Genomic DNA, 26,112 nt, shown 5'->3' with positions numbered 1-26,112 from the left:
AACAATAGATATAATTACTTATCACATAATTTATTTATTTTTCAGTTCGTAAAACATTAATTTTAATATTCATTTAAAATTAACTAGATATTGTTTTTTGTTCAAATTTAAATTGATAAATAAAGAATTTTTTAGAATTAACTGAAATTAGATTCTTAAAATAAATAAATTAGATGATGATTATTACATCATTAATTACTCATCTTGATTATCTAATCTGATGAAACATCCTGTGAAATAAAATCACACTGATGAAATCCTTCCGTCAAGATGTATTGAAAATAGAAAACCGAGAACCACTGGGTTAGAGGTCATTCAAGGGCACCTAGACCTTTTGTCATTTGATCTTTTGGAGTTTTTATTTTTTACTCGAAATCTTTATGGTCAAGGTCATTTACTACCCTTAAATTAATTTCTTGTTAACTGGAAAATATGAAAAATCAGAAAAATAAATAAAAATCCCGAAAATTTAGCCTCTATTTATAGTTAATATTTATGAAAAAGTTGTCATTCTAATTTCTGTTTTTCACTGCTACAGTTATCATCATGTTTTTTTTATTATAATGAAAATTTTTTAATTTTTCCAAAATTCCAAAGTAAATATTCATTTCATTTCCCAAATGTAAAAATTAAAGAACTGCTTGTTATCACTTTAATCATAAATAATTCCTTCATGATAAATATGATGCTGTATTTAAGCCCCAATAAAATGGAATAAAATTTTTTAATCAGTTCGATAATAATAAAATATCAACAAATATAAAATATTATTTAATTAATTGATAAACCACCAAACAGAACAACAACTTCATCAGCATAAATGTTATTGATTTTTGGTGATTTGATAACATTTTGAATTGTATAAAATACAAAATTAATTTGTATTAGAATGTTTTATTAAAATTGTATTGTATTTACTCTTATATACATAGTTTATCATAGCTAAACATATGTATCTAATTGTGTGTCATTTTTTAAATTAAATACTATCACATTATTCAAAATTGGTTATCAAAAATCTTGGAAGTTATTTATTGAATAAATTAATTTTGAAAAATCATTAATCAAAATTAAGTCATGTTAGATTTCTATATTACCAACAAAATTATAGGGCTAGATGGCGTTTTTCGTGTAAAAAAATTGTGTAGGCCAGCATGGCAAAGACGGCTCTTTGACACCCTTCTATTTAGCAGTTTTGCCTTCTAATTTTTTGTTACTGACATTTAGTAAATTTAGCAAAGAACTCTTATTATTCTATGTAAATCAATCGATATAGGTTTTGCAATTGTATATTTGAAGTATTAATATCGGGATAATTTACCAATTATTTAATTAATAAATCGCATGATTTTTTATACATCAAAAGGATAAATAATTCCCATAAAATGGGTAAGTATTTTCTTATATATTTTCTTTCAATGATTCTTTCAATTTCTATTTATATGTAATTGGAGTAACTCGAATTTTTAACGTTGATTTTATCATAATTGACACATTACTCATTTTTTACGATGAGAAATTTTAATTGTTATTAGGTTATACTTCGAAAATTTTTATATTTTTCAGGTGGTCTATTCAGTTATTTTAGAAATTTGATTGGGAGTCGTGAGATGCGAATTTTAATTTTAGGTCTTGATGGTGCCGGCAAGACTACTATTTTATACAGGTAAAACTTTCTATTTTCTTTTAACTCTATCTCTGAGTTGATAACATTTTATGATTACCTATTAATTTTACAATTTAGACTTCAAGTTGGCGAAGTAGTCACGACGATACCTACCATTGGATTTAACGTTGAACAAGTAACATATAAAAATTTAAAATTTCAAGTATGGGATTTAGGAGGACAAACGAGTATAAGGTATTGTTATTGGAGAAATTATTGAATAGCAAGTTATTGAATAATTGTATTTATTAATTAAATCAACAAAATTAATGAAGTAATTTATTGAATAATGTTGAACTTTCTTGTTTCTTAGACCTTACTGGAGATGTTATTATTCAAATACAGATGCAGTCATTTATGTAGTCGATTCAGCAGACCGTGATAGAATAGGAATATCAAAGGATGAGCTTTTATACATGTTAAGGGTATGATTCTTTTACTTGAATGATATTGACCTAAATTTAAAACCGGTGTATGATAAATTTATTAATTTATAGGAAGATGAACTTCAGGGAGCAATTCTAGTAGTTTTAGCAAATAAACAAGACATGCCAGGTTGTTTGAGTGTTGCAGAAGTACATCAAGCACTTGGGCTTGACGCTTTAAAAAATCGGACATTCCAAATTTTCAAAACTTCAGCCAAAAAAGGCGAAGGTCTTGACCAAGCAATGGACTGGCTTGTAAATGCTTTGCAGAGTAGAAAATAATTTGCATAATTAATTTTATCAAGACCAAATTTTTGTATTTTATGTTTGTGAGGAATGATGATAAATTAATTTTTACTTAAAACAGTGTCTGACTGAGTAAGTATGAGTGTGATGTGTCAACTAAAAATCAAGTGTAAATTTTTGTGACTGTTACAAAACTTGAATTTTAATTACAAACTAAGCGATGAACTGTATATGCGAATGATTTTTTCTTTTATTTTAAGTATACATTGATTCAATAGATATTAATACTTGTTCGATTATAGTTAATTTTGTTTTTTGATTTATTTAAAATCAATAATATATAAATTTGATTAAATATTCATGATTATAATAATCACAATTAGAATATAATTTACGAAATTAAATTAATAATAACATATTTAATGGTGGTGAAAAAGTGAATTAATTGTATTATGAAATTTTTTATTAGTTGTAAACATGTAGACTTTTTATATAAATTATTAATGCTATTGATTAGAACATGAAATATTTTTCATTGTTCAAACTCTTATTTAATTGATACAAAAGTTTATCAAACATATGAATTAAAAAAAATATTTTAAAAAAAAGTCTTTTTTACCAATCAGGAATTCCAAATCGATCAATACGTTTCATTTGTACATCTAGATCCTTTTGAACTTTTTTTCTCATATAAAAAATTGGACAGTCTCGACTGTAAAACAAATAAAATAACTTTTCTATAATAAATTCTTTCAGAAATTTAAAATTAGCTTACCTAGAACATAAAACTTCTTGATGTAAACTGCCTTGACATCGTTGACACTCAGTCCACAATCGACAAAATTTTTCTTCAAGCCGCCTTGCAGCATAAAGCTCATTTTGATATATTTCAATTTCTTTATTTTCACAATAAGCACACAAAGCCATTTTTTCTCGATCCGCTGGTAAAACTGATTTACAACCAATACAAACTTCCTTTTTTTTAGTAAAAGCAGCTAAAGCTCCAACTTTGGAAGTAACAACGGATCTTGTTCTTGTGTGTTCACCTTTTAAAAGCATTGATTCAGCTTTATCTCCCAAAATAGGTTCAAAAATACGAATAAGTGGTTTTGATAGTTGATTTTCTAAATAATAATTTGTGTCAATAGGAATGTTATTGTCTAAGACGTAAATTGGATCTTCAGCACGCTGATAAGCAGGAGTTCCCTTAGATGCACAAGTAATTACGTAGGGAACACGATCACCAAGTTTGGGTGCTGTTCCAGGATCACGTTTTTTCATTTTAGCTGCTAATTCTACGTGTGCTTGACGTGCAGCATAATCAGTTTTTGTTAACTCTTTTGTAACTACTAACTGAGAAATGTCAATACGATTACAGAGAAGATCACTTATTATTTGTTTGGCATAATCTATTGCCTCTTCAGGATTCCTAAAAAAAAACATAACAATGTAACAGAATGATTGATATTAAAAACAAAAAAAAAATTACCTCTCAATTAATAATTTTTGGAGACATGTGTTGATCATATTTGCAACAAGAGGACAATTATCTCTTCTTACGGTTTCTAATCCTTTACAGTCCATTTTGTCATATTTATCTGGCTTTGTAAAATACAAGCCTGCATATCTTTTTTTATTTATCAATAAGTAAGGAAAATAAACTTTCTCAAATTCAAGTTTAATTGGTTTGATAAATTTAGAAGATATATATTCAGCAGCTTCTTTACCTAATCTCATTGCTTCTTCAATTTTTTTCGTACCAAATTTTACCATCACTGAATCTGTATCACCATAAATTACTACAGCATCATTTTCATAACCATTGGCTATACGATAATGGTCTTCCACTTCTTGCTTGGTCTTTTCTATCATTACTCTACCATAGGACGTAACAGAAGATGATATTTCTAAACAAGGTAATTTTCCCATTTGAGCTCCAGTAAATCCATAAACTGAATTAGCTGAAACTTTTAAAGCATATTGACGACCATCTAAAACTTTTTGTTTTAATGGATCTGTTTCATTTTTAAGTTCTAATTTAGCTTTCTTTCTTGCAGATAAAAGATTTTCCAAAATTTCTGGTAAAATTCCTTTTCTTACATCACTTTTTACAAACATGGAATTCGATGGAGTCTTGGTGATACTTTCATCATTAATATTCAATTTATTTTTTTCTCCTATTGACAACAGAGTAGTATAACAAATATTATGAGCCATTATAATACTTGGATACAGGGAACTGAAATCTAAAGTTGCTATTGGATCATTGTAATAACCTCTTTTAGGTTCTAAAACAGTGGCACCATCAAATTGTTCGTCTGTACCTTGACCCTGATGAACCGGCATTAAATAATTCTTTTCCCTTATTTTACGAAGTAATTGAGAAACTACTTTTATTTGTTGACCACGAGTTAATAAACTAGTCAATGTTACTCCTGTTACTCTTGCCATTTCCATGTAAATAATAATACACATAAGTTTATCTAAAAGTCGAATTGGTAGATAAGCATCTTTTAAACAATATACTGCAAGACGTCGACGAGTTTGTGCATCTCCATTTTGTAAATCAGTAATGATACTATGATGAACATCTTCCTTTTGTTCTTGAAGAAAGTGATAACTTACTGCGTTAAGAGTATATGAACGTAATTTATAATCTCTTACAAGCACTAGCAATAAATCAAATGGCACACGACCTTCAAAATTCACATATCTATTTTCTCTTCTGCCCATTTGTTTGCTTTGCAATATTTGATCTTTAATAACACTTTTGATATTTTTAATTCTTCCCAGAAAACAAAAATTTTTGACTTTTAGAAAATTAGCTCTATTAATTAAATACGGAAAATCAAAATTATTGATGTTGTAACCTGTCAAGATATCTGGATCACTCTGACGAATAAATTCAGCCCAATTTTGTAACATTAAATCTTCACGAGCAAAACTTAATACTTGACAACCAACAATTGGTGCACAAATATCCAAAGTAAAAATATTTCTCAAAAATGGTTCAGCTTCTCCTTGTCTGATTACCATGTTAGCAATTTGAATAACTGGATCATGCTCAGGTTCTGGAAATATTCCTTTCCTTCCAGCGCATTCAATATCAAAACTTAAAATTCGAAACGGTGCTACTTTAGACCATTCACCTTCCGGTGCATGAGATATAAAAGTATCCCAAGCAATATCAACCTCTAATTGACATCGACTTATGGGAGATATATTGTCATCACCTTTACCTCGTAATTTCCAAGTTCCTGCTGGTAATTCAATCCAAGAACAACCAACAACTCCAGTATCAACCATAAATCTTATGTCGAAATCAATATTACTTTCAAAAGCTTTGTATTGATGATGAAATTCTGGAAAAACAACTTCTCTTTCCAAAAGTCTCTTGCAAGCAGCAACCAGACGAGGTAAGGCAACTGTTATTTTTAGAAATGGTGATGTGTTTTCACCAGAATATCCGTACATGTTTATTTTATAAACTAATTCAACGGCAAGTACAGCTACACTTATTTTCTCTGAATTAGAACGCATGTCTTTTCGTACACATGTATCTAAAGCTTCTCTGAAAGCTGCACATTTATTTTCAGGAAAATTTGGTGGTGCAGAAACGTAAAGATACGGACAAAAACCATGAACATGACAACAGACTGAATTTCCCTCCATTGTTACACCGAACATACGGATTATTGGTACAGATCCATCCGTACTTCCAGGCATTCCTGGTAACTGTTTACCTATGTAATGATCAACGTCTATTTGTTGAAATACCAATTTATCTTTTTCTGGATCGAAATCTGGAGGTGGTGGCCGGCACCATTTAGCTGATGTATTTTGTTGTTCTGGACCCTAGATAGATACATTTTTAAAATTACTAAATATTCTATTTAAATAATTTTATCTATTATAAAAACATTAAACGACAAATGAATAAAAAATATTGAGACAAATTAGAGTCCTTAAAAAATTTAGCCACCTCTTCATCAATTATTTGAGTTACATCACCAAAATCTTCATCTATATCCATTGTGGCTAGTTCGGCTTCAAACGAGCCAGGAAAATCATCATCATCATCATTTTTTCTAAAAAAAATTAATTAAAAAATGAAATCAAGTACGCAGTTAATTGTGACAATTTGAAATTGAGGTTAAATTTATATATTTGTTATTTCGACGATATTTACGAGAATTTTCCTTTCTTTGCAGGTGGTTGAGACGAAGAAAATGATTGTTTCTTCATGGTTGTTTATTTTATAATTTAATTCAAAGCAACTAGGTAAAAAAACAAAACTCTTTAAATCGAATAAACAAAGGCACTTGTACTTGACGGTTGGTGTTCAACATAAACGGCGGGAAACTCAGAATTGACGCAACCTCACATGCGGACGCAGATGATAAAGAAGAGAAAAAAAAGACAAAAAATATTGTAATAATGAGACAAAATGTTTCGATTTAAATACAAAAACTTGAAAAGAATTTTTATACTTTATCAGTTTATGCAACATGATATAATTTATTATTCGAATATATATTACAAATTATTATTAAAATGGGGTTCTAATTTTTTTTATTAAGTTTCATACCACTTTGATTTACTGGGTGTTACTTTCAGTTTATTTTTATACTTATCAACTAGATTGTTAAAGTTGACATCATCTTTGTTAATTTTATTATTTTTTCGTTTGGGCTGAAAAAAATATCAAATTAATCATCATGTAAACTACAGAGCAGAATAAAAATAAATTTTTATTATTACCTTTATCACTTTTTCAGAATTACTCCGATTTTTCTTTTCTGCTTTATTTATTTTCATATTTTTCTCTACCCGCCTTTCGTTCTTGCGTATTTTGTTATGTAAAACGGCTTGCGTTTTTAATTTGTATGTCGATCGTAATTTTCCAGATTTTCCAGGTTTACTTGTTAGCCCAGAGAACTGAGGAATTTGAGTATCATCTTTATTAGTGTTATCTGGATTATTTTTCATACGCTTTGGTGCTGATTCTATAGATTTTTTTGAATCATTCATGTCATCTAGACCATATTTTTTTCTCCATAAAGGATTTCTTTCTCGACTTTTTTCAATTCTTCTCTTTTTAACATTAACTATCACCTTATTCTCAATTGAAAATGCAACAATGGGTCTCTAAAAGTAAGAATAATTCATGTTAAATAGATAGAATATTATTTAAAATTAATATCAAATGAAAATAAAAACTTCGTAAATTTACCATAGCTTTAGAAAATATTTTAGGATTATTATTAATATTTCTTAGAGCTTTTAAAGCATCTTCATGAGTAGTAAAACTAACAAACCCATGTCCTTTCGACACTCCAAATCCTCTAGAATCAATTCTTTTCATATCCCTCATTACTCGTGCCTCTTGAATAATTGCTTTCGGACCAGAATATTTTTTAAAAATTTTTCTCAACATTGCATCATCAACATTTTCCGGTAAATTATGAACAACTAATCGAATTCTTGAAACAAACATGTTTAAATTTTTCAACATTTGTGATTTCCATTGTTCTAATTGTAATCGTTTTTTCATATCAGTTGCAGATACACCAACAGCAGCTGGTGTTCCAGCAACAATCACACCTTCTTTGACAAGATATAAATTTCTCGAGTCTTTGATTCTATTGTTGGATGATTGGTTTTTATTGGAAACTTCATTTTTATCTAAAGCCCGATGAGGCTCTAGGATTTGATCTTGTAAACGAAGTAAACTTGATTCAGCAGTTAAACACTTTTCTGCATCTTCAATATTTCTGAATTTAACAAATGCTGTACCTTTTGAATGTTCTGTAAGTGGATCCATACAAACTAAAGCATAATGTACAGGTCCGAATTGCTCCATGCATACTTTAATATCATCATTTTTCGCTGAGAATGGAACGTTCTTCAAAAAAATGGTTTTTCCTTCTCGTACATCATGGGAAATTACTCGAGGTCGTTTTTCTTCCTTGATCTCTTGATTATTTTCGTGTTTAATTAATTTGATGTCCTTCACATCATCTTTATTTTCAGAATCATTATCACTATCATTCTCCCCATCATTATCACTGCTATTTTCTTCGTCACTGTCACTGCTATTTTCTTTATCATCCTCACTGCTGTCATTAGCTACATCACTTACACAACCATTTTCTCCAACTTCTTCATTGTTAAAACCCTCATCAATCTCATCTTCTTTTTCTTCTTTTATTGTAATTTCTGTAGGGTCTTCAGGTTCTTTTTTTATTTCGATCGACTCGGTATTTTGTATAAATTTGTTTTTTGGCACTGCCGGATCAACGACAATTGGCCTATTACAAATGACTTTCATGTTAGAATGATGAATAGCTTTAGCTGCACTTTGCACATCATCAAATTGTATAAATGCACATCCTGTAAGTTTTCCATCTTTTTTTAACATTTTTATTTCTGCTATATTACCATACTGACTAAAATGATCTCTGATGTTCTGTTCTGTAGCCTTATAAAAAGAAAAAATATATATTTATATTTACAATAAAGAAATTCAAGTTATATATTTGATATTTACCTGGAACGATAGATTTCTAACAACGATTCGCGCTCGTTTAAATTTTTTCTTAAGCTTCAAAGCTTTCTTTTCTTCAGGATTTAATTTTGTTTTCAACTTTTTTAGTTTTTCAGACGACTGATCGTCTTCAATGTGAGTATTATCATCTATGACTGAATTGTTTTCTCCATTCTGACTGTCTATGTCTTTAGATTCGTTATTGTTATTAAGGCTATCTTTAGTATCTTGAAGTTTTTGTGTATATTTTAATTTAGAAATAGCCCATGCACTGGTGATAGGTCTTCCTAAAAGAAAAAAAACATTCAAATTCAGTATATTTTTTTATCTTGAAATCTCAACAATATTTCTCACTCTACGAACCTAAAAATTCCTGCTTATTAGTTTTGAAAATAGCTTTGGATGCATCTTCAAATTTTTCAAATTGAATGAAAGCACACCCTACTATTTTTCCATCAGCTCTTTTTGGTATATCTATCTTTTCTATTTTTCCAAAAGGTTCATATAATTGCCTTACATCTTCTTCTGTTGCCTATAAGTTAAATTTTATTAAAAAAAGGTTTGATTGATAACATGTACGTAGAAAAATAAATAAATAATAACACTCTACCTGAAATGAAAGATTTTTGACAATGATCCTAGTTTTTTGATCATCACATATTTTATTATTCGGTTTTTTAATCGTTCCTTGTTTCTTTTTATGTCTATAAACCCATGACAATTTATTTCGATCTCTTCTAGTATCTAAAACAAAATTACACGATTTGATAAGAAATACAAAATCTCAATAAAAAATATAATGTAAATCAAATTTATATTAAATTATATAAACACCTTTCACCATCGTTGGTTTTTATAGAAAAATTATCTAATATAATATTTTATTTTCTAATAAAAATTACAATTTATAAAAATTTAAGGTTATAAATTGAACCACGTGAAATCATAGAAAATTGCCAGATTGCGATAGTTGCGACGTCTACAACTGTCAAAAAGCAAGTTGAACTAAAATTGGTCGTGTGCGAAAATAGGCTAGGGTTTTCAACGCAACCTTATTTGCTATATGATATGATTTCCGGGATTTAAATGATGTGAAAAAAAATAAATAGAATAAATCTGAATTACTTCACGTTTCTTAAACGTAATGGAAATTTTATAAGTAACATTATCTCTTATTCCTTTATTATTTAATTCGTTAAAAAGTTTAAAATGATTGGCTTTCTTAAATATCCAGATTAACTTTTAGCAATAAAAACGAACCAACAAATTTCATTGTTAGAACGGTCGTTAAATAGCACTCATGTATCAAATTTTTGCGAAAATCATGAAAATGCTTCTTTATTTCTTCCATATCTATCTTTTTTTCGCTCACATACGTTTCTTCCTGAATGTAGAAAAACCGGAAAACAACAAATATGCGCTACTGTGATTGCGACGTTGCCAAATCATTTGTATATTTATTATACAAATTTATGATTTAGGGGATAGTTAATATGAAAAGATGTTATTTTGATGGTTTTATTGATTATAATAAATAGTAGTTATAATGAAAATTCAATTTATAAAGCCGTTATTATATTTTGGATTAGTAATAAGTGGAATGTGCAAGTGATAGCTACTGTGTTACGCAGCTCCGTGTGATGCCATCCAGATATTTTATATTTTATCCTACCTAAAATCATATTATTGTCTGATTGTGATTATTGATTTCTCTCATGTTGTATATGAATGATTCGTGTAAGCATTATTAATCATTGTTTATATCAATAAAGTTTAACATTTTTATACATTAGAATATGTACATTTGGCAACGTAGCAAACCTCTTCCCGTTTGGTGCTTACAGTACGCCTCTTCCTAGTCATAAGAAATTCCTTGATTATAAACAAATTAATTTTGTTCATTACTTTCGTTAAAATAAATATTAGAAGTGAAGTTTATCGTATATTCCTATCATTTATATATTATCTACTAAATAAAGGCTGAACAAAATTGGTTATTTATACAAAATTTAACAAACAAAAGCATTCAAGTTTTATCAATTTTTCTTACATCTGAAATCTAATTATACACTACATCTTATTGGAGTATCCATTGGTTTTTTGTATCATTGGTTTACATTGAATGAATTAAAAGGGCAAAAAACTGAAAATATAATTTAAAAAAATATCGAGAATATTTTTTAAAGGGTTAACTTGCGCATGCTTTATTGTATTCGAAGCAACAGTTTATTGTAGCGGCAAAGTCAAAAACAGAAGCTATGAATACTCGAGGACGCTATATTCTAACTACAACCAAGTATGTAGTTGATATTTTCAATTATAATTTTACAAATTAAATAACTTACTTTATGAAATATTACGATTAATTTGTAGAATTGAATATGTATAATTAATTGAAATATTTTTCATTTAGGAATATAATTGTCATCCGATGATAAATCAATGTTTCTCGGTCGTCGTGTGTCTACTACTTCGTCCGAGCAAGCAAACACCGTCATGTATATTTCAAAAATAACCTGAATATAAAGAAAAAGTGGTTGTGCTGTAATTATTGTGAATAGTTGATTACTATGGAAGGCCCAGCGAAGAAAAAACAGCGGGTTGTAAGTGAGGAGGATGAAGAAAGTGAAGATGAGTTCATTTCAGAGATGGAAAGGTTTCAAAAAAGTCTGTTAAGTCAATGTTTATGTGGCATTCCTGAAAGTAGTTTGCGAAAGCCATTCATAGGCACAGCAACTACAAGATCCAGTAGTAATAATGGAGTTGATAGACGTAATATTGGTGTTATTTCTGAGTGGGAACCCGAAAGAACTTTAGAATATATTAGTGGTCTTCAACTTCTTTTCGATCTTGCTATAAAGCAAAATACTCGGGGTCTTATGTGTAGTCGTGTTTCGGATATTTGTGAAGCATTGACAAGAAATGAGCATGGTATAATAGATCAATTAATCGATTTATCCTGTACTCCAAATAAATTCATATCATATACAGCAAGTAAAGCTCTTGCTTCATTTTTTATAATAACAAAAGAGAATACAGATGAAGCCTGGTTAGAAAGACTGACGCAGTCACTAGTGAATACACATTCACCAAGTCAAATGCTCTTTACGTTAGATGTGGTAAAGAGAGTAGTAGAACATAAAGACTGTGGAATTCATCCTTTAGAAGAAGACACCTCATTTCCACCACCAAACTGTAATACTCTTGTTGTGTCTGATCCTGAAAGTTTGGACAGTACTGTAGTAAAAGCGATGTGTGTGAAAGCTCTAGAATCTAAATGGACTGTTTTAGTGGCAAAATTTGATGCAATTCTTGGATCTTATACACCACAACATGAATCTGCTGTAATAACATTTTTGGATTTGTGGGAATCAATAATTTCTGTAAAAGCTAACCTATCAGTTATCGATACGAAATTATTTTATTCTCAACTCGATAATCTAGTATTGTTGCTCAATAGCAATGTGCCGGGAATTATTTGGAGGCATCTATTAGGTTTATTTAATGAAGTGTTATGTTATGGAAGTACACTTGCTCTTCAAGATGTTTTACCTGATGAACCTTGTTCACTTGCGCATTTGATTGTTCGTGCTGTCAAAGATTGGCGACTGTTAGATGGATTACCTTATCGACATGGATCTGGACGATTTGGAGGTGGATCTGGAGATGGTGATCGGCCGCTTCTTCAAAAACTCGTACTATTAGTGCTCAAAAGCGTCGCAGTTACAGTAAAAGAAACACGAAGTGATACTAGTGATTCATCATTAGGTTCTGAGGCTGAAGATCTTGATGCTGATATGGCTGTTATTGAACGCAGTATCAGAGAAGTTTTAAGACAACTTGACCAGTGTGTAAAAGGTCTTATGCCTTTTCATCCAGAAATGCCATTATCTCAATGGGTTGTACAAATGTTCCATGATCAAGACGACTTCCTTATCGAAGGAATGGTCTGTTGTTTAGATGTTGCTGTAGGACTTTTCTACAGAGGTCCTCCACAAAATGAATTGGCACATATGCTTAGTCCAAGTTTAACTTTTGTTCAATTTGTTAGAGCAGTATCTCATGATCCTGATGTTTTATTAGACCTGCTTGTAAGCAACGAAACTTGCTTTTTACTTTATTTACTTAGGTTTCTCAAATATGTTAGGCGTAATTGGCCTGAATTTGTATCATGTTGTGGTAGAGAATTAGACGATACCATGACAGTACTCATAAGACTCAGATTGGCTATAGACAGACTTGTGTCTAAAGCTTTATTTCCTTATAATATCAATCCTGTATTACGTTTACTAGAAAAATGTGAGTCTTTCTATGAAGGCAATGTAGACAACTGAACTTATTACAGTATTACATTTAATTTTTTCAAATTTTTAATTAATCATATTCGCTGTATTCATATTTATCTGTGAAGTAACATTAAATTTCTTGTAATTATCATCAGGTTATTAAACAATGTTAAATATCAACTAAAATGATTTTAAAATTTTTATTATACAACACTTTCTCCAAAATATGTGTTTACTTTTGTATAGCGAAGTTATATGAATGAAAATTTTTGGATTAATGTCTTCGTATCATAAACGTAAATGTTTATAATATTTTTATATCTTTGAATTTTCGCTATTTTATAATTTTATAAAATTCTTATTAAAGCAATGATTAATTTTAATATGTTAATATACAAAAATGATGAACAATACCAACTGCATAATGTATATTGCTTCATTATTTTTTTACGAAAATAATATTGTAATTAACGTACTAATGAAATGAAATTTTATTTATGCGGCAATAGATTTGTATGACTGTAATTAATTTTACTTTCGATTAGAATAGATTATGTACAGTAAAAAAAAAATAAAACTGACGGTATTAGCGATAGCGGAATAAGTAATGAAATTATAAGATTAATGAATAAAATGATACTACATTAATTTCAAATTATTTCAATTTATCATCATTTGCAATAATATTCAATCGATGAAAATATATCGATAATAAATATGAAACTTAATTGTAGATAAATTAAAATAAGAAATGAAATATAAATAAATGTCGAATTATGTGAAATAATTTTTTTACATTAACCAATAATATTATATTAAAATTATGAGTATTTTTTGCTCACGATTATCCGAAATATCTATCATCATAGGAATTTTTTTAATTTCAAATCATAAGAAAAATCGATTTAACTGACATAATGATTGTCATTTAAACGTACTTGTAATAAAAAAAAATTGTACTATTTATTATGTACACATAAAATAAATATTTAGGAAAATAAAAATTAAAGTTATAATTAATAATATTGATATTGTAATTAACAATAATAATGCTAATAGTATTAAAGATAATTATAATCATGATAAGTTGATAGTAAATGTGTGAAATGGAAAGAAATACGTTTTACAAATTCTGGTAAATAAAAATTAATTAAATACTTAATTACAGTTACACGTTCGTCGTTTTATGAGTTACATAAATAATTGTCTTTGATGAATTCAGTCGATGTTTTATACATTTTTAATAAAAAAGAATTAGACATTATTAAAAAAAATTAAGTTATTTAAACAATTTTTACCATAAAAAAAGTGAAAATCACTATTCGCATATATAGCTTACTGTAAAATTTAAACCTTATTACTATTAGTATTGACACAACAACTACTATGTTATTTTCTAAACACTCCTAATCAGTATTTAAATACATCATCAATAATTCCATCAGCTTTTTACTCACATTATGCTTACAATTATTTAATTAGCTAACCGTATGATTAATCAATTCTTTTATGTATCATAATCTTCATCAATATTTGTACTATTACTGAAAGATGAAGTTGCTTGCTTTTCTATTTGATTACACGAAAGATTTATTGGATTTACTTCTGTATAAAAATTTGGCTTTCCAATGTTAAACGATGACGGCATAGAGATTTGAAAATTAGGAACTTGCCCATATGATGGTGATGCTATTTCTTGTACGATACTATTATCTGTATTAATAGTTTCTACACAGTCTTTTGAAGGGCTATTAATTTCCATGGATTTCTGTGCTATTGAGAGATCTTCAGCAGTCCTAAAAAATATGTATTTACAAAAAAGAAATAAATACTTAATTAATCAAACAAATGAGTACTCCAAAAAAACATACCGTGAATCAGATTGTGTTTGAGCTACTGTTATTAACGTGTTATTAGCTAGATTGTTTCCTGTAGGTGCTGGAGTCAACGGCGGTGTCGGGACTTCATCATATACTCCAGAAACATCAGGAATTCCTTTCACGAGATCTTTAAGAAAATCGAATCGGCTTTCTGATAAGATACATTGCTTCCTAGACAAAGAAAATAAAAGGGTCATTTATCATGGTTATTTTACATAATAGATATAGAATAATTGTCAACTGTCTTACATATGAAAGGGACTCAATGTTCTAGCTCTCTTTGCACTGGTGATTTGCATCGTTTTTGTCAAAAGTGAGTGAACAAAGAGCTCTAAAGTACGAGGTATATACAGCAGTTAAGGTTATAAATATTTAAAAAATTCAAATTATTAATCAATAACTCTAAAAACAAATATAGTTCAAGTATATAAATTGTTGTAAAGGATATAAATTATGATCGGCACAGCTTGAGCAACTTTTCCAACATCCTCATCGGTTTGCATAATTTTTTTAATGCGCCCCTATAAAAATAAGTGAGGTTATATTTCGCATTGTTTTAAATATTGCTTTGGAGTATTTAAAAAAAGTCATAAAGTGTAGAAAGTTGAATAAAAATTAAGCATGAAATTTTAAGAATATTATTGGAAAATAAAAAAAAATGATAAAATATTTTTTTTCATGTTTAAAATTATAAAACGGTTGAAATAAAAAATCTGAAACTTACTGCAGGAAATCTTGCATTATATTTTTTCTTTTTACTGGGCATTTTTAATTAATTTAAAAAAATCTAGTCATAGAATTATAATTATTTAAAAGTTTATATGTTCATCCGTATGTTATACTATTATGAAATTACGTGGCAAACAAAAAAAAACAGATAAACACTTTCTATCGTCTTGTATTACACCTATAACACTCGACGGCAATGACTATATAATTAAAAGTCTTTCTTTAAAAAACTTAAGTTTTATCTTAATCTTCGTAGCATCATAAATATTATTTTGGTGACGATTATTTTTCTCTCTTCTTTCAATCCTTTTTTATAATGAAAATTGGAATGTCAAGTGCGTCTAAAAAAAATAATCAATTTCAAAAACGCCAGATGGAGCAGTTTAATTCGCGCTGCTCCATATAAAAATATTCAAAGTTGCAACATGTTTCTCAGTTGTTTTATTCAATAAATTAATGTCCCATTTATTACATGTAATATTTACTTTTAAATTTAAGAAAAAAGAAATCAAAATCATAAGTTAATCAATCGAAAAGCGTGATACAATTGTTTAATCGTCAATTTATAATTAATAAATCTACGATGGATGATTTTCGTGATAGAACGATTTTTCGAATTTTTAATTCAGGTTCAATTTTATAACATAACTTGGTCAATCTAGGTGTTTGTATGACAATTGCAACTAAAATAATTTACATAAAATGATATCTAGACTGATGGTTATTATTTTTATATAATTGTTGTACTGAGTATTTATGGTTAATTTTATTTAAATTATTTAATAGTAATTGATGGAACTTCACAATACATTGCTGCTTGCCCTCCACGTGAAAAATTGAGCTGGAATACATTTTGGAGTAATTTGAATAGAAAAAATGTAAATAAAAAAGAAATTAATCAAATTAAAGAAGAACATAAAATACCTGATGAAATTTACAAACCCCCTGAGAAAACAAATGTTGTAGCTGATATTGAAGCTTTGTGTGGAACGACTTATTGTAACATAAAAATGCAGGTATATAAATACGTTAGTTTATTCTAGAAATAGATGTAAGCGATTTTTTTATTATGAACCTGAAAATATTTTATCGTTACAAAAAACTAATTTGCTATTCATGAATATTATTAATTAATTATATAATAGAATTAAATTAAAATAAAACATTTAAAGGATCCATGTGAAATATGTTGCTGTACAATATGTAGAGCAGAAGAAGATTCGCCATGTGATGGTGTTCCACAAGGTCAGCGTCAATCAATATGTGAATGTCATCCGGAAGAAAAATATAAAAAAGACCATGAGTGTTGTGACGCATGTGAACATCATGGATTAAACAGAGTTTAATAAAACTAAAGCAACTCCATCTCCTGATGTTTATATAAATATATTTACGATATATTTATTTTGATACTCTATCAAATTTTCATTGTGATTATACTACGGAACACAAGTTGTGATTTTGTATTTCAAACTTGTCAAGATCTTGACCTTGACCTTGACCTTCAATTTATCTTGAAAGGATTATTGGCATGAATTAGAATATTTGGAAGTAAACTCACGAAGTCTAAAGACGACGAATAAGACATAGAAATATTACGATAATACATACTGAATATATTATATTATTGTATCAATAATCAAAGTTAATATTTATCCAAATCCATTGTTCTTTATTGTTGAACATTAATGTCATGAGTTGATTTGAAATCGATTAAATTACAGACGAATAATGATACAAAAATTATATGGTTAATTAATTTTTCAAAAAATTTCATAATTGTTCAAAGAAATAAGTGAATGATTTTATTAGCATCACTCCTTTAAATAATATTATATAATATACACGGATGATTTCAGAAACAGGTGGGGATGCTTTAGGCGATTTCAATTCAAATAGCTGACGCCTTGACTGTCTGTGAGCATTACTGCTAGGATTACCGTTCGGTTGATTTCTCTGATCATAATTAACGGAACTTAAGAAGTTTTCTGGATTCGAGTTATTTGAGGTCGTTGCCATCATGAATGAACGTAAGTCATTTTAATAAATTTGCACAAAATGATATAACAAAATTTGAAAAATAATTTGATTATTAACATATTATTATTAAAATAACCATGCTGTCATTAACTTTGAAGAATTTTAATGTTGGATTTTTTAATTAATAATCAATGATACACATTAAATTTTGTATTATTATTAACTTAGTGATTTTTTTCAGAAATTTTATATCGAATTTGCGTGATTTTTGCGGTTGTAAGCATTATAAATGCAGCTAGTCTTGATTCACAAATATTAGAAGATTTCAAATCATTGATGGACGTTTCCAGGAGTATTAATCAATTTTCAAACAAGTTTTATGAGGTGAGAATTGATTAAAAGTAAACACATACTTTTAAAGAACAAAGTTTATCAGTGAAAAGCTTATTCATTCATAATGATATTTATCAAGTACCGAGTTCTTAATTTTATAGTGTAACAATGGTAAAAATTTTTATTCAATCATATTAATTACTTATAAATATAGGCTCTGTCAAAGGATGAATCTAAAAATATTATTACATCTCCATTGAGTGCAGCTATGGTTTTAAGAATGGTTGCTTATGGTGCTCGAGGTAAAACTAGCAATGAATTATCATCAATATTACATTTCAATATAGATGATGAGAGTCAAAAACGTGGAGTTCAGAATCTTATAACAGAGCTTAATGTGTGTATAACTAGTTTTTTTCTCATCAAACATTTAATATTTGTATAATAAATATTGTCTATTTGTAGGACGTAAAAAATGTTAATTTGACTTTAGCGAACAAAGTTTTCTTGGCTAAAGGATTGAAAGTAAACCCTGAATATTTAAGGATTACAGAAACAATATTTCATTCAGTGACCGAGACAGTTGACTTCACAAATTCTTTAGCTGCAAGTAATTCAATTAATAATTGGTGCGAAAGGCAAACTCATTCACACATAAAAGATATTGTTAAACCAGGTAATTGTAATATGATCAATTTTCAAATTATAAAATTATTTGGCATTATGTAATTGGATTTATGTCAAAAATATACAGATGATTTTGATGCCGCCACTGCACTTGTCCTTGTAAATGCAGTCTATTTTAAAGGCAATTGGTTGAATAAATTCAATAAAAATGAAACTCAATTGAGAAACTTTTATGTCGACAGTCAAACTGTAAAAAAAGTACCAATGATGCATAGATTGGGCAGTTATCGTTATGGCTTTCTTCCTGAAGTTGATGCAAGATTTATTGAATTGCCATATGAGGTTACACATTTATTTTTATTCAATTAAAAAACATTATAAAATATAATTATTTAAAAAAAATATTTGTATTAATTTACGTATGATGTATTTTTAATTGTTATCTTTTTCAGTCTTCTGATGACAGTGACTTATTAAAAATGGTTATTATTTTACCAAACAATATTGATGGACTTCCTAAAGTTGAAGCTAGTCTTCATAAATTCAATCTATATCAATATTTATCTGGAGAGTTTCACGAAGTAGATCTATTCATGCCTAAATTTAAAATTGAGAGTTCAATGGATCTAAAAGATCCTCTTGAAGCTATGGGATTAATAGAAATATTCCGTGATACAGCTGATTTCACTGGCATTGTTGATTCTCCTCCATTAAAAGTTGGAAAAGTTATTCAAAAAGCATTTATTGAAGTTAACGAAGAGGGAAGTGAAGCTACGGTTGCTACTGGTAAATACATTTATTTTTATAAAGATTGTAGTAATTGTTATTTGAACTATGTAGTAGATTTGTTTTTTAATCTTTTTTATCAATTGCTGGCTTCTTTTTAACTTTTTTGCTATATGATTTTGCTTAATGTATGTGCTTTTTTGTCTAAGAAAAACATTATATATAATCATCGAAAAATATTAGCAACAAAAATTATAAAACTTATGCTAAAAAGTTGGTAGTAGGAATTCCATTCTATCCTTTTTTAAAATTATAAAATCCTCGGTCATTGAATTTCCTCTCTTACTTTTATTGCTATTCAGGCTTACAATTTACAACGTTCTCCATACAAATTCCATTTGAACTCCGTATCGACCATCCTTTCTACTACTCTATTATAAAGCAAGATGGTCCGAACAATGGAGTTGTTCTTTTTCATGGACGTTGCACCGATGTTGAGTCAAGGTAACACTCGAATAAAATGACAAAATTCTTATTTCCATTTGTGTGTTGTATGCATTGTGCTTTAAATGTTTTCATTTGTTATTGTAATAACATTTTGAACCTAAATTTACACGTTCTAATATTTGTTAAAAAATAATGAAATATTTTAATTATTTAATTTATTTACTGCTTCGAAAACTGACATTTTTTTGTTTTAGTGTCTGATCTCCAAAACAGAGTAGGCGATGAAGATTCAATAAAACAAACAGTTAATTTTATAGTTGACAAGCCTTTTATAATGCTTATTACAAATATTAATACCATTATTTTCAATGGACGATACACAGTATGAGATTCAAATTTAAAGAAAGTAACAAGAAAAAATAAGTGTAAAAATGAACTTCATAATGAATATTTATTATATCTAGATTAAGTAAACTCTTAATATTTTATTAGAATTTTTATACTAGTAACGATCATTATCATCATTATTTTATATTTCAAATATAGAAAAAATTATTTAACTATCAAACTATCCGGTAGTTTATTTTAAATTTGTATCAATTTATAACCCAAATATAAAATTAAAACCTTCCTATATTAAGAAGTCAAAAGAGCTGTAATCAAGAATTTTTTCGATTATGAAAAAATACAAACAAATTTTGAAAAAACTTCAAACTTCAAATACTAGTTTTCAATATGATTTTTGCGATTGCACCAAGTATTGCATGTTTAAGCTAAATAATTTGATATAACTATAAATATTGATATTATAGAAAAACTGATTGACAATTATGTCTATGATATTATGCAACCAGATTTACCACTACCCATCCCAGTAGAAGTTAGAGATGGTTTTCGATATGGCTGTAAAGTCGTTGTAGTATCAAGGAATTCTTCATCATCATCATCATCAGCTTTATTAATTCGATTATTTTCCTGCTCAGTTTGACGAATGTGTTCTATATTTTTTCTTTCATTTTCCAACATTTCTCGATTATTGACATTACCATATTTTGGTATCATGGCATCTTGAGAGAATCCAACCTGACGATCAAACGTACGTTTCACTACATTTTGATCTTGGATATTTAAATTAGCACTCGAAAACCCAATTGGATAATTATTTGCTGTAAATGCCTCATTAGGTAATTGTTTACTAACTTCATAAATATATTGGTCTTGTAACCAATCTCGAGCTTTATTGACACTCTGACGTTGTGCTTCAATCTCACGAGGAGGTCGGACTGGCTCTATTTTGTTTGATTCCACAAAATTAACTAATGGTTTTAATGGATTGTTTGGAGCAGTTGCTGCATTACGCCAACGGGCACTATTCATTACTAACTCAGCTAATTGTTGAATAGTTTGTCTGGGTTCATTATAATTATCGTTTATCTGTTCTTGATAATTATTGTAATTATTACTACATTTTGCTGGAGTTGAAGTATCCAATTTTTCATTATAGACCATCTTCATAGGGTTTACAGGTTTCGCTTTAAAACTTAAGCGCCGCAATCGTTCATAACTCGCTCCTTGTCCAGTTAATAGATCATCACTGTCATTAGTATCATTTTCATATTGTTGCATTATAGTACGAGATTTTTCTTCCGCTTGTCGTTCTATTTCTAGAAAAGTCTTAGTCAATACAACAACTGCTGAAGGTTCCTTTTCTTTTTTTTCACCGTCTTTTTGTTCTTTCTGTTCTTCAATAGGTACTTCAAATAATTTTCGTCGAGCCGAAGTATCTTTATCTGCTATTAACATATTTTTAGCATTTCCAATTCGTTCCTCCATAAGTTTTTCTGATTGCAAAAATTTTTTTGTTTCTTCAATTATAATTTTTGTATCTGGGCTTGAATCAAGACTACGAGCAATTCTTCGTTCCGCTGATGATATTGTTCGCCAATGTTCTGCAGCTTTAGTCACAGCTGAAATTTGTTGTTGAGCTTTGACAAAAGGAGATTGAGATACAGGACCAAGTTTCTCCCAAATTCTACCTGGTTTAGGAGGAGCAATAATTCCTGGACGAGTTTGAATAGGATTTTGATTTATAAGATCTACGGTTACCGATGGATTGGTACAAGGAACTCTGCAAGGTTTAGGCGGCACTAAATCAAGTTTTGGAGGAACTGTCCCAGGCTTGGGAGGTGGAGAAAAACACACTGGATATTTTATTGGTGATACTAATGGTGCTACACCATCTGTATCGGTATTTTGATTATTATCATCAACTTTTTTATTTGTCACTGTTTGTTGCACAACATTCATCAATTGATCTAAACGATCTTCTAATCGATGCTGACGTTCTTTATCAAAATCTAAAATTTTCGAAACTATAACATCTTGAGCTGCTAGTATTTTATTTACTACTTCAGTTTGTGATGTCATTGCATTTAGCATCAACTGTTCAAGCTTTTGTATTTTTTTTAACCTTGCTGGAGCATTAGGAGCTGAAAGACTGTTATCAAATGAATTATTTTTCAATCCATTGGCTTCATTTTCTGTAGGACTTGGAGAATCTTGGATGAATTCAATGGATATTGTATCATCATTAAAGGTTGCATTATTTGTAATAGTAGTAGCATCATTATTATTTTGAATTTCATGTTCTATGAATAATGGTTGATCGTAAGTTTCATTCAGATTATGCACTTTAGTATTTTTTACAGTTTGACAAAAAGCATCATTCAAATTAGGTGCAATATCTGCAGCGTATTGATCAGAATAATTACGAATCAAAGGTCTATAACTAGGATTAAATTCAATATTTTCGTGAGGATTTCTGAATTTTCGTGGTTCTTGAGGCATCGCTGGATTTGGATTGATAGAATATTGTTGTAATTGGCTTTGAATTCGAGCCATATTTGTTGTAATGCGATTAGGATGATAAGACATTGTGTCAGGAATATAATTAGCATGCAAATTTGGATTTATATTCACTTGACAATCCGGTTGATGCATCATTATATTCTCATGAGCCAATTGATTTCGGAGCATCATATTTTCCTGAATTATCTGATTTTGAACATTTTGCACACTATTTTTTAATGGTATTTCTGAAAATCTATCATTTAATTCTAAATTTTCGTATTTCATCCTTTCACCAATAACAGGCAAAGATCGTCGAGTAGCTCTTCCATTTAACGGCATAGAATCAGAAATAGTATTAGTTGCAACATTCTTCATTGGTGATAGAGAGCGAGGAAAACGAACAACAACTGTTTCATTGGATTCTGAAGAGTCACCATACTCTTCATGATCTAAAATCATCAAATTTTTTAAATTGTTAAAAATAGATTTTTTTATAATCAGTTTAATATACATTAATAAATATTATATTACCACTTTGCCAATTGCTTGTAGGACCTTCAATATGTTTCATTAAAGATCTTGCTGGATTTCCAAATTTATTTTGCACTTTAAGATTTACATTTGTTTTCATGTCTTTCGGAGGAGATTGTAAAACCTTTACTGAATCTAGTTTTAAAAAAAAACATTCCATTTTTATTGATTTTTTGTTCATAAATATTTGAATATTTAAAAAAATACAGTAAAATCTCTCAAAGGTCCGTGTCAACAAATTTTAAGGGATTATCTCGTTTTAATCCTTACCCAAAAGTGTTCAGGTACATTATTATCTTAAGTTCTTTGATGAATTTTACTATCAATTTTACTGCACTCTCGAAGATCTGAGAGTCTTCAAATTGTTAGATCTTTGAGAGATTCTCCTGTGATATGAAAATATTAAAAACAAACCTACCAACAGTATCGATACCATCATCTTTAAGTATATTTTTACCTAATTTTTTACTTTCAATTACTCTTTCAATAGATTCATAATAACGCTCAATGCCAGCGTTTGTTCCAGATTTCTTAGATTCTTTATAACATACTAAAACTTGTTTCATTCTTGATTTGCATTGACGAGCAGTAACTTCATATCCTTTTTTGCGCATGTAACGTGATACACTTTCCCAAATTAATTGAGGCTTCGATGCATACTCGAATTGTTTTTGTACGAGTTTGTCGGACCATACTGATACCAATAATGATGTACTATCTGGAGTCCACTTGTATTTCGCGTTTTCACTAATATCACTCATTTTCTATATATATTATTATATAATTTTGATAAATATAAAAATTTTACAGTTGCATCTAAACTGTACTCAATTCCAACACTTTAACTGAAAGAATAAATAATAAAAAATTTTAATTAATAAGATTAATACTCAATTATTGATTTATAAATGAATTGGAGTAATTTTATTGAATATTTATCATTATCTTCATTGATTCCAATAAATAGAAGAAAAAAAAATTAAAATAAAGCGTCCGTTTACCTTGTGGAATGTTTTTATAAAATGAAAATGTAAGCAAATTCCAATGTAAGGAATCACTAAAGTCCTTAGTTTCCACTTATTTGTAATAATCACAGCTTCTACAAGTATGCAACAGGTTGCAAATCACATATATCTGTATTCACTCTAAACACGGTATTCGGTTTTTACTCTACGGCAGTTATGCATACTCTAACAATTGTAGTACAGCATAAAAATGCTGTGAGATAAACAGGCGACACTTATGGACCAATCTCAAGACCAGCTATTTTATATTTTTTTGACCTGCTACAACTTACTAACCAATCGGTAAACGATCCCAAGAGAGAAACCCCCAACGGTTAACGTTCAAAATTCAAATGGACCCCGTGTGGTAGGGAGATATCCTACAGTGTGTTTCCTTGAAAACGTCACGCGGTTTAATTGCTTCAGCGGTGTTGTGTATCCCATCTTTACAACATTGGAGGCTGTGGAGTTGGCAACAATGAAAAAACACGTGTTGAATAAAAGAAAAAAAAGAATAATAATAGATAAAATACTCCATTTTATTTAGGAGTTTGACAAATAAATAAAACATTCATCATGCATAAATTAAAAAAATTTTTTTTAATTATTAAGAAAATGTTAATTGAATAAAAACAAAGAATGCAGTTTCAAATGACGCATGAATTCTTCTTTGTTTTGATATCAATTTGAGAGATAAGGATATAATATTTACAAAAACAATTTTATTTGAAATTCTAATTAATGAGAAAGTAACCTTTATTATTACTATAAGACATTTGTATCGATGATGTTACACTAATTAATTTTAACGTCTAAACGTTTTACAAATTTTTTTTAATAATAATAACAGCATTCGATAGTTTTGGTGAATTATGAAATTGTTCCTAATAAACACTCGGTAGATGATCATAAATGTTGAAAGTCAAAAGATCAGATTCACCCTAGAAATCACATCAATTGCTGTGTCGTCAGTCTAATTACCAGTTATTTGATATTGCACAAAATTTATAAGATTCTTTATTATAATTCTAGTCTATTTTTTTTTAGTTATAAATTATATTTATGAATAATAATAATAAATTACGAAAGAATAGTTCAACTATCAAATATCAAACATCGACTAATATACGACAACTAATAGTTAAGTGGTTTTACTGTTTATAATCTTTTGTTGTTATTTTGTTACATTCATAACTTAATTAATTTTCAAAAGTATCTAAAAAAAAGTTAAGTCAATGAACCTCTTGAATAAATTGAAATTCACTGAATTTATGATAAATACTATACAATTTTATTTTTATTTCTCTTTTTTTCAAAATAAACCATTAAAGATAAACTAAAATATACATTCATATATATTTTTATATATATATATATATAATTAAATACAATAATTATAAAATATTCCATTCGTATGCACAATTATCGTTAATACCTCTGGTATTATTTATTTTGAACATGAATGTAATAAATCGACTAAGGCCTCTTCAATTTCAACGTCGTGTTAATTGTTTAAATTAATGACATTCTATGATATCAAGCAAATTTTCCGATAGTTTATAATCACAGCAATCGTAAAACTTTTTACAAAAACAATTGTTTCAATAATATTATTACAATTATTTATCATTAGTGTAATTAAAAAGCATTTTCGCAATTTTCTGTAAAATGAAATATATTCTACTCTATGCAGCCATAAATATTCAGTCAAGATCTACGTTTGAGTATGAATATTGTATATTTGGTACAGAAATCGTAGATGATTTTAAATTTATCCGACCATTTGAGTTTTACAATTTTAAATGCTCTAAACTTATGAACAAATATTTCTGATT

At 28.5% G+C, this 26,112-nt stretch overlaps 7 protein-coding genes across 8 annotated transcripts; 3 read left to right on the top strand and 4 right to left on the bottom strand.

Annotated features, from left to right (window-relative positions):
- Positions 1–1,142: 1,142 nt before the first annotated feature.
- Positions 1,143–2,622, top strand: Arl1 (ADP ribosylation factor-like 1). The gene is made up of 5 exons (XM_035092666.1): positions 1,143–1,389; positions 1,567–1,666; positions 1,745–1,861; positions 1,980–2,091; positions 2,164–2,622. Exons 1-5 carry the CDS (start codon positions 1,386–1,388, stop codon positions 2,371–2,373), a joined length of 543 nt encoding a protein of 180 aa, XP_034948557.1. The 5' UTR covers positions 1,143–1,385; the 3' UTR covers positions 2,374–2,622.
- Positions 2,623–2,845: 223 nt separating this feature from the next.
- Positions 2,846–6,689, bottom strand: DNApol-delta (DNA polymerase delta). The gene is made up of 5 exons (XM_035092851.1): positions 6,527–6,689; positions 6,320–6,425; positions 3,827–6,192; positions 3,113–3,766; positions 2,846–3,049 (listed from the first exon to the last, which is right to left on the bottom strand). The coding sequence occupies exons 1-5, from the start codon at positions 6,580–6,582 to the stop codon at positions 2,953–2,955; spliced, it is 3,279 nt and encodes a 1,092-aa protein (XP_034948742.1). The 5' UTR covers positions 6,583–6,689; the 3' UTR covers positions 2,846–2,952.
- Positions 6,690–6,818: 129 nt separating this feature from the next.
- On the bottom strand, positions 6,819–10,072 carry LOC118072844 (RNA-binding protein 28). The gene is made up of 7 exons (XM_035092981.1): positions 9,719–10,072; positions 9,495–9,628; positions 9,248–9,416; positions 8,888–9,171; positions 7,571–8,818; positions 7,099–7,485; positions 6,819–7,029 (listed from the first exon to the last, which is right to left on the bottom strand). The coding sequence occupies exons 1-7, from the start codon at positions 9,726–9,728 to the stop codon at positions 6,913–6,915; spliced, it is 2,349 nt and encodes a 782-aa protein (XP_034948872.1). The 5' UTR covers positions 9,729–10,072; the 3' UTR covers positions 6,819–6,912.
- Positions 10,073–10,384: 312 nt separating this feature from the next.
- lin (protein lines homolog) lies at positions 10,385–13,816 on the top strand. The gene is made up of 2 exons (XM_035092976.1): positions 10,385–11,180; positions 11,298–13,816. The coding sequence occupies exon 2, from the start codon at positions 11,455–11,457 to the stop codon at positions 13,216–13,218; it is 1,764 nt and encodes a 587-aa protein (XP_034948867.1). The 5' UTR covers positions 10,385–11,180; positions 11,298–11,454; the 3' UTR covers positions 13,219–13,816.
- A 442-nt stretch (positions 13,817–14,258) lies between these two features.
- NC2alpha (negative cofactor 2 alpha) lies at positions 14,259–16,114 on the bottom strand. Its single transcript, XM_035092560.1, has 5 exons — positions 15,775–16,114; positions 15,499–15,571; positions 15,300–15,393; positions 15,042–15,221; positions 14,259–14,966 (listed from the first exon to the last, which is right to left on the bottom strand). The coding sequence occupies exons 1-5, from the start codon at positions 15,814–15,816 to the stop codon at positions 14,678–14,680; spliced, it is 678 nt and encodes a 225-aa protein (XP_034948451.1). The 5' UTR covers positions 15,817–16,114; the 3' UTR covers positions 14,259–14,677.
- Positions 16,115–16,292: 178 nt separating this feature from the next.
- LOC118072577 (antichymotrypsin-2-like) lies at positions 16,293–20,406 on the top strand. 2 transcript variants are annotated; one of them, XM_035092558.1, is made up of 11 exons: positions 16,293–16,408; positions 16,566–16,795; positions 16,952–17,529; positions 17,639–17,809; positions 18,001–18,143; positions 18,307–18,489; positions 18,558–18,768; positions 18,847–19,061; positions 19,172–19,505; positions 19,808–19,949; positions 20,147–20,285. In XM_035092558.1, the coding sequence occupies exons 4-11, from the start codon at positions 17,800–17,802 to the stop codon at positions 20,151–20,153; spliced, it is 1,245 nt and encodes a 414-aa protein (XP_034948449.1). In that variant the 5' UTR covers positions 16,293–16,408; positions 16,566–16,795; positions 16,952–17,529; positions 17,639–17,799; the 3' UTR covers positions 20,154–20,285. The 2 variants fall into 2 exon arrangements, with proteins under 2 accessions (XP_034948449.1, XP_034948450.1); XM_035092559.1 differs by lacking the exon at positions 19,808–19,949 and having other exon boundaries at positions 16,296–16,408; positions 16,952–17,809; positions 20,147–20,406.
- A 42-nt stretch (positions 20,407–20,448) lies between these two features.
- LOC118072576 (uncharacterized) lies at positions 20,449–24,664 on the bottom strand. Its single transcript, XM_035092557.1, has 4 exons — positions 24,275–24,664; positions 23,692–24,118; positions 23,274–23,408; positions 20,449–23,191 (listed from the first exon to the last, which is right to left on the bottom strand). The coding sequence occupies exons 2-4, from the start codon at positions 24,032–24,034 to the stop codon at positions 20,727–20,729; spliced, it is 2,943 nt and encodes a 980-aa protein (XP_034948448.1). The 5' UTR covers positions 24,035–24,118; positions 24,275–24,664; the 3' UTR covers positions 20,449–20,726.
- Between the last annotated feature and the right edge of the window lie 1,448 nt (positions 24,665–26,112).

This window comes from Chelonus insularis, unplaced genomic scaffold (genome assembly GCF_013357705.1).
Source record: "Chelonus insularis isolate UGA/USDA-ARS -01 unplaced genomic scaffold, ASM1335770v1 contig_94_pilon, whole genome shotgun sequence".
NCBI lineage: Eukaryota > Metazoa > Arthropoda > Insecta > Hymenoptera > Braconidae > Chelonus > Chelonus insularis.
The sequence above is the reverse complement of the archived record's forward strand: the minus strand, read 5'-3'. Positions and strand labels throughout refer to the sequence as shown.

Excerpts from the sequence above, each read along its gene's own strand:
- Arl1 (XM_035092666.1), top strand. Across the intron at positions 1,862-1,979 it reads GGAGGACAAACGAGTATAAG|ACCTTACTGGAGATGTTATT; the intron begins GTATTGTTATTG and ends CTTGTTTCTTAG. Across the intron at positions 2,092-2,163 it reads AGCTTTTATACATGTTAAGG|GAAGATGAACTTCAGGGAGC; the intron begins GTATGATTCTTT and ends ATTAATTTATAG.
- DNApol-delta (XM_035092851.1), bottom strand. The coding sequence starts at position 6,582 with ATGAAGAAACAATCATTTTCTTCGTCTCAACCACCTGCAAAGAAAGGA. Across the intron at positions 6,193-6,319 it reads CTCAAATAATTGATGAAGAG|GGTCCAGAACAACAAAATAC; the intron begins GTGGCTAAATTT and ends GTATCTATCTAG. Across the intron at positions 3,050-3,112 it reads CAAGAAGTTTTATGTTCTAG|TCGAGACTGTCCAATTTTTT; the intron begins GTAAGCTAATTT and ends TTTGTTTTACAG.
- LOC118072844 (XM_035092981.1), bottom strand. Across the intron at positions 7,486-7,570 it reads AAATATTTTCTAAAGCTATG|AGACCCATTGTTGCATTTTC; the intron begins GTAAATTTACGA and ends TCTTACTTTTAG. Across the intron at positions 7,030-7,098 it reads ATTCTGAAAAAGTGATAAAG|CCCAAACGAAAAAATAATAA; the intron begins GTAATAATAAAA and ends TATTTTTTTCAG.
- lin (XM_035092976.1), top strand. The coding sequence starts at position 11,455 with ATGGAAGGCCCAGCGAAGAAAAAACAGCGGGTTGTAAGTGAGGAGGAT.
- NC2alpha (XM_035092560.1), bottom strand. The coding sequence starts at position 15,816 with ATGCCCAGTAAAAAGAAAAAATATAATGCAAGATTTCCTGCA. Across the intron at positions 15,394-15,498 it reads AGCTGTGCCGATCATAATTT|CTCGTACTTTAGAGCTCTTT; the intron begins ATATCCTTTACA and ends TGCTGTATATAC. Across the intron at positions 15,222-15,299 it reads ACATTGAGTCCCTTTCATAT|GAAGCAATGTATCTTATCAG; the intron begins GTAAGACAGTTG and ends TTCTTTGTCTAG.
- LOC118072577 (XM_035092558.1), top strand. Across the intron at positions 18,490-18,557 it reads ATCTTATAACAGAGCTTAAT|GACGTAAAAAATGTTAATTT; the intron begins GTGTGTATAACT and ends GTCTATTTGTAG. Across the intron at positions 18,769-18,846 it reads AAAAGATATTGTTAAACCAG|ATGATTTTGATGCCGCCACT; the intron begins GTAATTGTAATA and ends AAAAATATACAG.
- LOC118072576 (XM_035092557.1), bottom strand. The coding sequence starts at position 24,034 with ATGAGTGATATTAGTGAAAACGCGAAATACAAGTGGACTCCAGATAGT. Across the intron at positions 23,409-23,691 it reads TGATGGTATCGATACTGTTG|ATTCAGTAAAGGTTTTACAA; the intron begins GTAGGTTTGTTT and ends TTTTAAAACTAG. Across the intron at positions 23,192-23,273 it reads TACAAGCAATTGGCAAAGTG|ATCATGAAGAGTATGGTGAC; the intron begins GTAATATAATAT and ends TGATGATTTTAG.